General features: G+C 41.8%; 1 protein-coding gene across 5 annotated transcripts in view; it reads right to left on the bottom strand.

Annotated features, from left to right (window-relative positions):
- Positions 1 to 13,996, bottom strand: part of CRACD (capping protein inhibiting regulator of actin dynamics) — a 157,936-nt gene that overhangs the window by 31,088 nt on the left and 112,852 nt on the right. For 2 of the 5 annotated variants that reach the window (XM_021670341.2, XM_021670342.2), the window contains one exon: positions 3,827 to 3,962. The exons of 1 other annotated variant lie outside the window; for it this stretch is intronic. In XM_021670341.2, the coding sequence (XP_021526016.2) occupies positions 3,827 to 3,962 (136 nt within the window). Of the gene's footprint in view, positions 1 to 1,233; positions 1,273 to 3,826; positions 3,963 to 13,996 lie in introns of those variants that run through there. 2 more of the 5 variants (XM_012441178.2, XM_012441177.2) reach the window with 2 other exon arrangements.

Below are 13,996 nucleotides of genomic sequence, written 5' to 3'. Positions count from 1 at the left end.
GTAAGTGAAATCCAGCTTGGTGGGAGATACAAGCTACTCAGGATGGAAATTCTCCCTCCTACACCAGATAATCCATGGTACAAACAGACTAAGCATTTCCTGACAAAGATATGGTATAATCCTAAAAATTACCTGCAGACTTAGACTGTGGTACCCCTGAGGTTTATCACCAGTTGGTACATACCTGACAGCCTGGCCTGATCTTAAACAAACAGGCACCCTCCCTGATCCATGCTAGTGGGCAGCTGTAGGGAATGTTAAGGTCATTGTAGCTGAAATGCAACAAAGTGCAAAGCTTCTGAAGCCGCTCTGTGCTACAACGGTGATTTTATAGAGATCACAGATCCTAAGAGCAGGAGGGACCCTCTGATCACCCCTTGTGTGCGTGCCCCTTAGTTTTCAGAAGGAAAAATTGTCAGTGAGGTTAAACGACTTCACCCAAAGACACACAGCCAGGTGGGGCCGGCTTTGTATTTCACCACATTCTGTCACTCATTCAAATGGTATTCATATTACCAGCCATGGAGCAACTCCGTTATGTACAGAGTCATCACTGTTGGTGTTGTCCCGATAACTGCTCTATATATTTATTTTCACTATGCACAGGTACTATTTTTATATTTAGAAAAAAGTGGTGATTTTTCTCTTAAAAAGTTCAATCTTTTGCCACAGAAATTGTGGCAGATGGTAGATTCACGTTACTCAGGAAAGGGGAAGCTCATTTATGCTGTATTCAGTTCTTCTGTACTCAGTGGTGAGATATCAGCTGGCAACCTAGGACAGTTCTCGGTGAGCTGACCATGTGCGGACACTAGAGGGCAACCTTTCCAAATGCAGGCATTGCAGACACCCTCCCGTGGGTCTCCAGGGGCTCCAAGGGCTGGAAGTTTCTTAAGCCACAGAGAAAAATGGCATTCCAATAGACATCTCATCTCAGAAGAATGTCTTAGTAATGGTGGCTAATCAGCTTGCCAGGACATATACTGTCAAATAGGTGTTTTCCATTACTTCTCTCTTTTTAAAAATAAACACACACATGTACACAAAGACAATTCCAGACATAAAAACATACATGCCTCAGATACAATTAAATTCTCTCATTCCATGCTGGCATCTACAAGGGAGTAGTCTCTTAGGCTGCTTACTAAGCATCAATACCAGCATCACGCCGTCATGGAAAAATGCAAAGCATTCATGCAAGTTAATAAAGTTACTATCATTTCTACGACTTACCAGGAACATACTGCTTAGTCAACTGAAAAATAAAGCAGTCTTTTTGGGGGTCATACAGTTATATCGCAAGTCACTCCAAAAAACTACATTTTCATTGAAAATAGTCCCCATTTCCCTCCGCAAACAGCGAACAAAGCCTTTTATGTTTTCAAAAATATAACTACAGAGCTGAAAGGAAGCTTGTGAATCCATGCAGCAGAAGCAAAACTAGGCAGACCTCGTATGAATAGTTATTGTCAAAATGAGCGCACACAAATTAAATAGTTATTCTGCTTTACTCACATTTTTCTTCCTGCATTTATACAATTGTTGCTTCAGGAAAGTTAGTCATTTTACATTTTATTAATTATGACATCAGATTCTTTAAAATCATGCCTTACTGTTAACAGAAATACCAGGCACTCATATATTTTTATTTTCCATCTTTCCAATATTGCAGAACTATACAGTATATTTTTTACAACACGAAATCCACTTCTTGGTGTGGCAGTGGCATGTGGTGTGATCTGACACAGCAGATAACATTGAAGACAAGAGATTTTTATCTGATTTTTTAAAAAAAACTCCTAAAGAGCTCTCATAAAATACAGCTGATTTGTGAACTGAAATCTGTAAGTCATTCCTCTTAGAACGGGGATATGATGAACCAGAAGTTCACAACTTCTTAAGAATAATATTGCAAGAATCAAAAGACTTGAAGAAGGAAAGGTAAAGAGGAGGAGGGTCAAGGTTTTCTTTGGCCATCGCCATCCTTCCCTCTTCTTCAACCCGCAAGAAGTCACAGCTTGCTTTTTCTACAAAAAGTGTAAGAGCACAGCCAGCTAGAACCAAGAATGGAAGCTAGTTAAGAAATGCTGAGCTATGAAGGACATGCCTGAGGTTGGCCCTGAGGGTGGGACTACGGCTTTGGGCAGTGGTGGCAGCAGGCATCAAGATTAGGCAAGTTGGGTGTGGTTCCCGGGTGTTAATCACGTCCCCGTCTGCCACATGTTACATTCAGCTGGGTGTTATGTGGAATATGTGACCAGTCACATGTTCCTGGTCACACATTCAGGATGAAAATTTTCTACTGAGTACAATCCTTCAGTGTATCAGTAGCTACTGAGGGCAGTTGTTCTTTTTTTTTTTTTTGCTCGTTCATTGATTCATTCATTTATTAATCCATTGTTGTAGACTTACAGACAGGTGGCAATCAGCAGCCCAGGGTTCTCTGTTCATAACCTGGAGAGCCTCCAAGCAGCTAGCTGGAGAGCCTCAGAGAAGTGCTTGCTTGGGCCTTTCTCTTGGGTAAGAGAAGTTTTTTTTGACAAGCTCTCACTCTATCACCCAGGCTGGAGTCTGGTGGTGTGATCTCAGTTCACTGCAACTTCCACCTCCCAGGCTCAAGCCATCTTCCCGCCTCAGCTTCCTGAGAAGCTGGGAATACAGGCCATGCCCGGCTAACTTTTGTATTTTTGGCAGAGACGGGGTTTCACCATGTTAACCAGGCTGGTCTTGAACTTCTGAGCTCAAGCAATCCACCTGCCTCAGCCTCCCAAAGTGCTGGGATTACAGGCGTGGGCCACCATGCCTAGCCAGGTGAGAGAATTATCTGCCAAGCAACTAGGCAGACCTCATAGTCAGGCTCTCAGTATCTTTGCTCTTCTTGCTTTTCCTGTATTGCCTGTCATTTCAATCATATTTAGTGAAGAATTCTTTATTATATTTTCATTGTTAGGGAGGTACCACCTGAGTAAATTTTAGGTAGGAAAACTGCCCCACTGTGCAGAGTGAACTGGAAGGAGGCTTACAAGCTTTGTGATTTTCTTCTGAGACAAGGTGGCTCAGGGTAGCGAGATTTACAAACACAACAGAAAAATGGAGTCATATTCACTGTCCAATTATAGAGACTCGGAAAGTGGATATGTGTTGTATACACTCTCAGTTGACAGCCCCGATTCAGAGATTATGGGCAATGCTTAACGGTTAGGAATTCTTCCTCACATCCAAGTCCTATAGCTTTTTTTTTTTAGATGGAGTCTCGCTCTGTCACCTAGGCTGGAATGCAGTGGCATGATCTCGCCTCACTGCAACCTCCACCTTCTGGATTCAAGTGATTCTCCTGCCTTAGCCTCCCTTGTAACTGGGATTACAGGTGTGCACCACCACATCCAGTTAATTTTTGCATTTTTAGTAGAGACAGTGTTTCGCCATGTTGCCCAGGTTGGTCTTGAACTCCTGAGCTCAAGCTGTCCACCCGCCTTGGCCTCCCAAAGTGCTAGGATTACAGGCCTGAGCCACTATGCCTGGCCCCAAGTCCTGCGGCTTCTCTCAGGTACTTGTTCTCACGTCCAGTAAAATATGAGGGGACAATTTGAAAGAAAAGGAGAGGGTGTGTCATGCAGGTGGCTGCAATGGTGACAGTGTAGCTTTTGCAGGTAGACAGGAGGTTTCCAGGGAATAGAGTCGAATTCAAGACAGCAACAATTCTTGCCAGGAGTGACCCCTGGACCTCCCAATCCATTACTCAAGGCCAAGCTCAGGACTTTTCCCACTTCCCTCCATAGCTGGGCCCCTCCTACAGCTCTGACCTTCCACTCTCAAGCTGTCTTACCTGAAGAGTTTTGACTTTGCCCAGGATGTTGTCCTGTGACATTGCTTGAACTGTCTGCTCACTTTCTGCTCCCCCATCAGGGATAAAAATACTGTCATGGGAAAATGCCCGGGATCCCATAGAATAGTTGAAGGACCTGGAATGCAAATCATGTGCTTCATTTTATTAGGATAAAATTTCTTGTGGCAATTCAGTTTTCCGTTTTCCTGATTGGAGGGACTCCACCCACATTCCCTGTCTCACTCAGCAAGCACTTCCAGCGTTGTGTCCCTTTCTGCTGGGGGTCAGCCAAGGAGTTGGATAGACGAAAGGGTCCCACAGGCACAGGGGGGCACATCTCTTACACAATCCTGGTTCAGAGCTACTCACTGTGAGAACACAAAGACAGTTACTTATTTGTATAGGATCCAGGACAGAAGGCCCTGCAGAACTTTTAATTGGAAAAGCGTTTCTCCAGCTGAGCTGTCACTATCAGTTTTGTCCCAGTAAGTCTTGCCAACCAGAATTTATTAAGTAACATGCAAACCTAGAAGTAAGAGCCAAGGATTTCTTTCTTTTGGATTATAACCAAACTGAAAGAAGATATATACATCCCAAACAAAGACTTTGGAAGAGGATTAGAGAATTATTGATAGAGACGATAAATGCTTTAGGAATTTCAAGAAAATGGGAGACATTTGTGTTAGGGCCATTCTGACAGCTTTGCAAATATGGAACACCTTATAGGTGGCTGGTGCTTTTAAGGAAAAGTTTTAAAGTTTTTATTTTTATTTATTTATTTTATTTTATTTATTTATTTTTTTTTGAGACGGAGTTTCGCTCTTGTTACCCAGGCTGGAATGCAATGGCGCGATCTCGGCTCACCGCAACCTCCGCCTCCTGGGTTCAGGCAATTCTCCTGCCTCAGCCTCCTGAGTAGCTGGGATTACAGGCACGCACCACCATGCCCAGCTAATTTTTTGTATTTTTAGTAGAGACGGGGTTTCACCATGTTGACCAGGATGATCTCGATCTCTTGACCTCGTGATCCACCCGCCTCGGCCTCCCAAAGCGCTGGGATTACAGGCGTGAGCCACCACGCCCGGCTATTTATTTATATTTTTTAGAGACAGGGTTTCGTTCTGTTGCCCAGGCTGGAGTGCAGTGGTGTGATCATGGCTCATTGTAGCCTCAAACTCCTGGGCTCAAGGGATCCTGCAGAGAGACTAGGAATACAGTCATCTGCTCCCACATCCAGCTAATTTATTTTATTTTTTGTAGGAATGGGATCTTGCTATGTTGCCAAGGCTGGTTTTGAACTCCTGGCTTCCTCACAAAGCACTGGGATTACAGGCATGAGCCACTAAGTCCAGCTAAAACACTTTAGTTGAAGGGCGGGACTTGGAAGAAGTCTGGACATCTACCTGACAACGAGGAATAAGCCATGTGAAAAGCACGAAGAGGGCTGGGTGCAGTGGCTCACGCCTCTAAGCCCAGTACTTTGGGAGGCGGAGACAGGTGAATCATCTGAGGTCAAGAGTTTGAGATCAGCCTGGCCAATATAGTGAAACCCCATCTCCACTAAAAGTACAAAAAAAATTAGCCAGGCATGATGGCAGGCACATGTAATCCCAGCTACTTGGGAGACTGAGATGGGAGAATCACTTGAACCTGGGAGGCAGAGGTTTCAGTGAGCCAAGATTGCACCACTGCACTCCAGTTTAGGCAAGACAGAGTGAGACTCCATCTTAAAAAAAAAAAAGGAAATGCACAAAGAGGAAGGAGCAGAAGCAAACTGTTCCTTACTTGATCTTGGAAACTAACATCTCTGGGAAAGAGTGCACACTGAGGCTGCCAGCTCCTCACAGGGGCAGGAAGAGCAGCAAGGCAGGCACATTCCCACGATGCCAGGCAAAACAGGTGGCACTTGGAGGGGAGAGAGAGCATCACCTCCCCCTTCCCCTCCCCAGGGAGAGGGCCCACTGGGGTTTCCTCAGTGACCAAGTGCATGAGAGAATAGCCAGCACCAGGGGCAGTGTTCCAGGTGCTGCATGAGAGAATAGCCAGCACCAGGGGCAGGTGTTCCAGGTGCTGCCTCTGACCTGAATTACAGAATGCAGTGGGCAAGGTCCTGGGGCAGCTGTACTTGTTATCTGCCCACATCTAGACCCTGTTGGGAACACTAATTACCAAATTTTACCATCTAGTGTGCTAAATTACAGACAACATGGTGTAGAAGTGTGCGAGGTTTACAAACAAAAGACTTGGATATGAGCCTCCTGGATATGTGATCTTAGGCAACAATAATAATTATTATAAACATCAACCCTTACTTTGATTTAAAAAAAAAATCTGTGTGCAGTTTTACTTTCATTATCTCATTTAAGCCCCATCATCACCACCTTGTGACAGATGAAACTCAGTGAGTGAATAACTTATATAAAGATGTCCACAATGAAACAGTAGGGTGAGAAACTGAATTCAGATCTTCTAAGAATAATCCCATGCCAGCCAGCTGCCACATTTTAAAGTGGTAGAAGGTCTTACAGTATTGCCACCCGTGAGTGACACAGGGTATGGGAGACGGTGCAGATGCCACAGGGGCTGGAATATGAGAAGGCTGAAGATACTAAATAGCTAGAATAATGCATAAGTCTTCAGCTAAATGACACAGGGCACCATATAGCAGCAATTCCCTTTGTGAAATATGAGGCACTCTTTGAGGAAACATGCAGGGAGATTAGTATGTCATGCTCTCCCTGTCCTCAGAGAATCTGGGACCTATGTCACAAACTGAGCTTCCACATTCACCTAAAAATGTTATGAAATAAACTTTCCATTTGAAGTTGTGGAATCGAACTTCTGAACATTCTGTCTAAACTTCTTTTTCAGACCCCTGGTTATGACTCAGATGAGAGAAGGGGTAAATGACTTCATTTCTATACCATATTTTTGCAAAGGGCATACACACACACACACACACACACACACACACATTCCCAAACATACATATATACATACATATATATATATATATACACACACATATATATATATACACACACACACACACACACACATACAGGTTCCCATTCATGTAAACACATATATGCCCATGTATAAGTCCATCTTAGATGCTCAATAAATGTCTCCTAATTTCTCACAGTTGTGTGTATAGAATCCACCAGTGCTAGGTTAAGTTCCATTCCAGTCTCTAAGTCAACCTTGACTGAGTCATGATGTTTATCCCCGATCCCATTATTTCTTTCCACATAGGCTAAGAATTGGCCCTCTTCCTGCACTTTGGTGTTGACTCCAAACATTCCTGTTGCCGGCAAAGATCTGATGTCCATCCATTACCCACTTCCAGATGATCATATTGAAAAACAGAGAAAATGAAGAGTAATAATAGTAGTAGTAGTAATTATAATAGTGGTGGTCACAGTGGTAATATTTATCCTAGCTAAATTTTTTGGACACTTGTGATGTATCTTGCATGTATGCTAACCTCTTTAACATAATATCAGAATCTTTTTGATACAGAATATTTAAACCTTATGTGGTAGGCACTGTTAGTAAGCCTGTTTTATGGGCAAGGAAACTAAGGTTTGAAGACAATGAGCAATTCGCCATAAATTAAGTAACTGTCTATATGATAATTCTTTTCTGGCCTCTCTTCCATTGGTCTACTTGTCTGTGTTTTTGTTTTGTTTTTACTTTTTTTTTAACTTGTCTTTTTTATACCAATAATACCACACTATCTTAATTGCTGTAGCTTTTTAAGGAGTCTTGATATCTAGTAGGTTAAGTTTTTCAGCTTTGGTTTTCTGAGTTTTAAAAATGTATTTATTTATTTTTTAAGGTGGCTATTCTGGTCTCTTTGTATTTCTACATAATTTTTTTTTTTTTTTTTTTTTTTTTTTTTTTTTTTGAGACAAGGTCTTGGTCTGTCACCCAGGCTGGAATGCAGTAGCACGATCTTGGCTACTGTAACCTCTGCTTCCCGTGTTCAAGCAATTCTCCTACCTCAGCCTCCTGAGTAGCTGGGATTACAGGTGCCTGCCACCACACCTGGTTAGCTTTTGTATTTTTAGTAGAGATGGGGTTTTGCCATGTTGGCCAGACTGGTCTCAAACTCCTGGCCTCAAGTGATCTGCCCACCTTGGCCCCCCAAAGTGCTGGGATTACAGGCGTGAGCCACTGCACCCGGCCTCTACATAAATTTAGACATATACACATACATGAATATAGTATTGAGATTGCTTTTAGATGGCATTAAATCTATATATTTTTTAGCTGATGCTTTTACAATATTTCTTTTAATTCATGAACATGGGCTAACTTCTTACATATTTATATTACTTTTAATTCCTCTTAACAAATGTGTTTAAGTTTTCTGTATAGAGGTCTTGTACATATTTTGATAGGTTTATTCTTATATATTTGATGTTTCTGAATTTATTGTAAATGGTATAGACTAAAATTTCTATTTTCTAATTTTATAACTTGTTTTTGTATATTGCTTTTTATAACCAGAGACTTTGCTAAGTTTATTTATTAATTATAATAATGTGACTGCTGATTTATTTATTTTTTTTAAAGACAGAGTCTCACTCAGTCACGAAGGCTGTAGTGCAATGGCTCAATCATAGCTCCTGGGCAACCTTGAAATCCTGGGTTCAGGGGATCCTCCTGCCTTAGCCTCCCAAGTAGCTGGGACTTCAGGCTCATGCCAGCATATCTGGCTTTTAAAATTTTTGTAGAGATGAGGTCTTGCCATGTTTTCCAGGCTGGTTTGGAACTCCTGCCTCAAGCCATCCTCCCACCGTGGCCTTCCAAAGTGCTAGAATTACAGGCATAAGCAACCACACCTGATGCATAGAATTTTTGTACATATGCTTGTATTACTGCATCTTTGAAAAGACACATGATCTATTGATGTGGTTTGGACCTGTGTCCCGAAATCTCATGTCAAATTGTAGTCCCCACTGGGAGGTGGGAGGTGGCTGGACATGGGGATGGATTTCTCATGAATGGTTCAGCATAATCCCCTTGGTGCTGTTTTCATGGTAGTAGTGAGTTCTTGCAAGATCTTGTTTAAAAGCATGCAGCACCTCCAGCCTTTGTCTCTTGCTCCTGCCATGTGAAACACCTCACTCCCTCTTTGCCTTCTGCTGTGATTGGAAGCTTCTTGAGGTCTCCTTAGAAGTAGAAGCCACTATGCTTCCTGTATAGCCTGCAGAACCATGGTCAATTAAACCTCTTTTCTTTATAAATTATTCAGTCTCAGGTATTTCTTTAGAGCAGTGCAAGAACAGACAAATACAGCTATCTTTTATTTATAGCTGATTTTAAAATTAGTCTATCTTTGGTTTTTAGCAGTTTTACTCTGGTATAGCAGAGTGTGAGCTTCTTTTAATTTATTCAGCTTGGGTTACACAGTGCTTCTTAAATCTGTGGCTTGATGTCTTTCATCAGTTTTAGAAAATTCTCAGTCTTTATCTCTTAAACATTGTTTCTGCCCCATTTTTCCTCTAATCTCTCTCTGATCCTCCCATGTTAAACCCTTTTAACTACAAGCCACACATCTTTTATTGTCATTATTGTAGCTACCATTCTTTTTACTCAAAATGATCTAGACTGGATATTTCTATGGACCTGCTTCCAACTCACTAATTTTCTCTTTAGCTAAGTCCAATCTGCTGTTGAAACCTATCTGTTGAGTTCTTAATTTCAGAAATATATTTTGGATCTCAAATTTCCACTTAATTCTATTTAATAAATTTAAATTCTCTGCTGAAATTCTCCATCTTGTGAACTATATTCTTGAATATATTAATCACAATTATTTGAAAGTCTGTCTGAAACTCTAACATCTTGGTCACCTTTAGGTCTATTTCTATTATCTTGTTTTTCTTGTAGTCTGTTTCTTAGATGCCTGTTAATTTTTAATTAAACTTCAAACATCATGCCCCCAAAATTTTAGAGACTGGGTTCTCTCCTTCCCTCCTTCCAGAGAGAACTCACCTGATCTTCTTGAAGACTGCAAGCAGCAAAGAAGCACATTACTTCAATCCAATCAAAGACTGAGCTGACTCACTGCTGGTTAGCAATCTTTGTAAGGCTTAGACTACCTCTGTTTTGTCTCCACTTCTAGGGTATAGTACTCCCAGAGTCTCAACTGAGAGCCTGGGTTATTTCCTAAGGTTCTCCTCCTTGGCACATCTGAGTGTAAACTGTTAGAAGCAGCTGCACCACATCTTAAATGCTTTGCTGCTTAAAAATTTCTTCCAACAGATGCCCTAAGTCATCACTCTTGAGTTCAAACTACCACAAATCCCTAGGGAGTGAACACAATGCAGCCAAGTTATTGGCTATGGTATCACAAAGGAGACCTTGGCTCCAGTTCTCAGTAAGTTCCTTATTTCCATCTGAGACTTCATCAGCCTAGCTTTCACTGTCCATATCAGTATCAGTATTTTTAGTCACAAGTATTTAACCAGTCTCTTAAGAAGTTCCAAACTTTCCCTTATCTTCCTGTCTTCTTCTGAGCCCTCCAAACTCTTCCAACCTTTGCCTGTTACCCAGTTCCAAGGCTGCTTTGACATTTTCAGGTATCTTTATGGCAATGTCCCATTCTTTGGTACCAGTTTTCTACATTAGGTCATTTTTGCGTTACTGCATAGAAACACCCGATGCTGGGTAATTGATAAAGAAAAGAGGTTTAACTGGCTCATGGTTCTGCAGGCTGTACAAGCACAGCACCAATTATCCGCTTGTCTCCTAGTGAGGGCCCCTCGAAGCTTACAATCATAGTAGAAGGCACAATGGGAGCAGGCACATGGTGAGAGCAGGAGCAAGAGGGCAGCAGCTTGTATAATATTAAATCTAATATTAAATATTTGGTAAGCATGGTTACCAGTTCCAGCTCCAAACAACTCTACAAGGTAGATTATTTCCTTTTCTCTGAAGGGGAAGCTGAGGCAACGCATGGATAAAAATATTGCCCAAAGTTCCAAAATTTGAGGCACGGTTGGAATTGAAACTTAATAGCCTAGGCATGGAGATCTCAGCTTGAAACTATGTTCTAATGAACAGAGAGCTTGGTGGAACCATTGTCCTTAACCAGCTGGGAACTGCAAATTACATGATTGGGAGGTGGAGGGGCAATTTACCACAAATTGTACCTTAGCAGAGTTCATCTGGATTTCTTTATTCTTGACATTTAAAGATTGTTCACAGTTGATTGTGAAGCAGGCCAAGTGCACTTCTCCTTGTTTCCTTTTAAGAGAGAACCAAGACTGAGGGGCCTTTCAGCCTCAATGCTGCAACTTTCCCTCCTCACTCTCTCTCTGCTCAAATGATAGAAAATGGACTTGCTGTGTGGGAACCTTCTCTTCTGCTACTGAGAACACAGAGCAGCCTCTTGCTTGTGAGAAGAGCGGTATAAAGACCTCTAAAACTCCACAGATTTTAAACCTTGAACTGGAGGATTGTCAATATAGTTATTTAGCAATCATTTTAATTTCAACAAGATTTGAAGTCAAATGCAAAGCACACATGGCAAAAGCCAACTCTACAAAAAAAGGAAGAAAGGCCCAGCTGGGAAGTTCAGAACAGCACTGATCTCTGAGGAACAGTTTCATAAGCCCAGAGAAGAATCACAGCCCTGACTTATAGAGGCCAGAAAAATGGTCCCTTTGGATTGGACATCCAAACAGCAGAAGTTCCTGGGGCTCTAGAAGGTAGTCAGCTCTCCTATGAACAGAAAGAAGCACAGCTGGGATGTCCTAACTGTCATTTCTCCATTTCTGTCCTGATTTGCTGTTGTCATTGATATTATTTTTATTTACAGAGAGGTTTGGCTTTGAAACATTTCATCAGGGGTTTCTAATCAGCTTAAAGATACCAGCTTCTGGTCTTGCCCCTCTACTTTTCACTGCCTCCTGCAGTTATCTCTCCAAAGACATTGATGAGAACAGCCTGAGGCTGCTCTTCTGGCTTTACCTTTAATAACTGCCTAACTCCAATACTCTCTTCTCCATATGTGTCTCCAGCTGTAGTGGACCCTGCTATGTGCCTCTTCTGCTGTCTCTGCAAACTCAACATGAGATAATCAATTCTCCTATGGAACTCCTGTCTCTCCTATATCTTTGTTACTCTCATTCCTCCATACTCTGTGCTATATTATTTTCTAAGTGAGGTAAGGTCCAGATTAGGAGGAAGATAAAGTACAAAATCCTTAACAGGTAACATCGCCTGTGCTTTCACTATCAGAAATCCTTCAAAGACAATGTAAAAATCAATGCAGAAGACTGGAAATCCTGAGCCCGCACATCCATTCTGAGCCTGCATTCCACTGTGCCTGCCAGTATTCCTCCGCACCTGTGTTTGGAGGCCTGGCGCACTGCTCTTCACATCTCTAGTGATTCTCTATGAGTAAGCTGCCAGCAGCAAAAGACAGTGTGCTCTATCAGCGATGACAGGGACAGCCCTCACACAGCCAACAGTCACTGCATAAAGGGCCCCTCTGTGCTCATGGAGTCCAAGACCCAAATCTTTATGGATGGAAAAGCTGAGGCCCAGCAATGTGAAGAGAGAGACTCAATCAAAACAGAACTGAAACTGGAACTCAGCCTCCTGGCTCACTGTTGACAGGGCTTAGTACAGTGTTTACAGATGTTTGGATTTCTTAGAGAACAAAGACATTGTACGAATGGTGGCTGCTGGATCATGACAAGAAAGGAGCATTAATTTAGAGGGTCCTAGTTCACCCACAATTACAAATCTTATGCAAAAGAGGATATACCAGTTTTACTTTGTTTCTTTTGTTTTTGAGACAGAGTCTCACTCTGTTGCCCAGGCTAGAGTGCAGTGGTCTTTCTGCTCACTGCAGCCTTGAACTCTCCAGGCGCAAGGCATCCTCCTACCTTAGCCACCCAAGTAGCTGGAAATACAGGTGTGCACCACCATGCCTGGCTAATTTTTTAAATTTTTCATAGAGATGGGATCTTGCCATGTTGCCCAGGCTGGTCTCGAACTCCTGGGCTCAAGTGATCCTCCCACTTTGGCCTCCCAAAGTGCTGGTATTACAGGTGTGAACCACTATGCCCAGCTCAGTTTTACTTCTTAAATACAAAATCTGTCAATACCAAATCAGATCCCAGCATCCATAAATTTTTTCATATTTATGTAATATTAAGGTTTTATTATGATAAAATATAACATAAAATTTACCATTAGCATTTTTTGTTTGTTTGTTTTTGAGATGGAGTTTCACTATTGATTAAGGTTTTATTATGATAAAATATAACATAAAATTTACCATTAGCATTTTTTGTTTGTTTGTTTTTGAGATGGAGTTTCACTCTTGTTGCCCAGGCTGGAGTGCAATGATGCAATCTCGGCTCACTGCAACCTCTGCCTCCCAGATTCAAGCAATTCCCTTGCCTCAGCCTCCCAAATAGCTGGGATTACAGGCACCTGCCACCATACAGAGCTAATTTTGTAATTTTAGTAGAGATGGGGTTTCTCCATGTTGGTCAGGCTGGTCTTGAACTCCCAACCTTAGGTGATCTGCCTGCCTCAGCCTTTCAAAGTGCTGGGATTACAGGCATGAGTCACCGCACCAGCCTCATTTTAACATTTTTTTAGTATACAGTTCAGTGGCATTAAATATATTCATATGATAATGAAACCATCACCACTATCACCTTCTAGAACTTTATCATCATCTCAAACTGAAACTTCATATCCATGTAACAATAACTCCCCATTCTCCTCTCCCTGCAGCCCCTGGGAACTATTATTGTACTTTCTGTCTCTGAATTTTACTATTCCAGGTACTTCCTTTAAATGGAATCATATAATATCTGTCCTTTTGTGCCTGGCTTATTTCACTTAGCATAATGTTTTGAAAGTTCATCGACAATGTAGCATGTGTCAGAATTTCCTTCCTTTATAAGAATGAATAATTCCATTGAACATATATACTATGTTTATACATTCATCCATCAATGGGCATTTGGGTCATTTCTCCCTTTTGGCTATTGTTAAGTAGCACTGTAATGAACATGGGTGTGCTGATGAAGACTTTAAAAATACAGGAATGCAACCTTATAACTCATAACTATGTGTAGACATAGCTGAAAGAGTAAATAGGTGCACCAAAGTCTGCATTCCACACAGAAG

This window comes from Aotus nancymaae, unplaced genomic scaffold (genome assembly GCF_030222135.1).
Source record: "Aotus nancymaae isolate 86718 unplaced genomic scaffold, 86718_ANA_hifiasm-v0.15.2.pri h1tg000006l, whole genome shotgun sequence".
Taxonomy (NCBI): Eukaryota; Metazoa; Chordata; class Mammalia; order Primates; family Aotidae; genus Aotus; species Aotus nancymaae.
The sequence above is the reverse complement of the archived record's forward strand: the minus strand, read 5'-3'. Positions and strand labels throughout refer to the sequence as shown.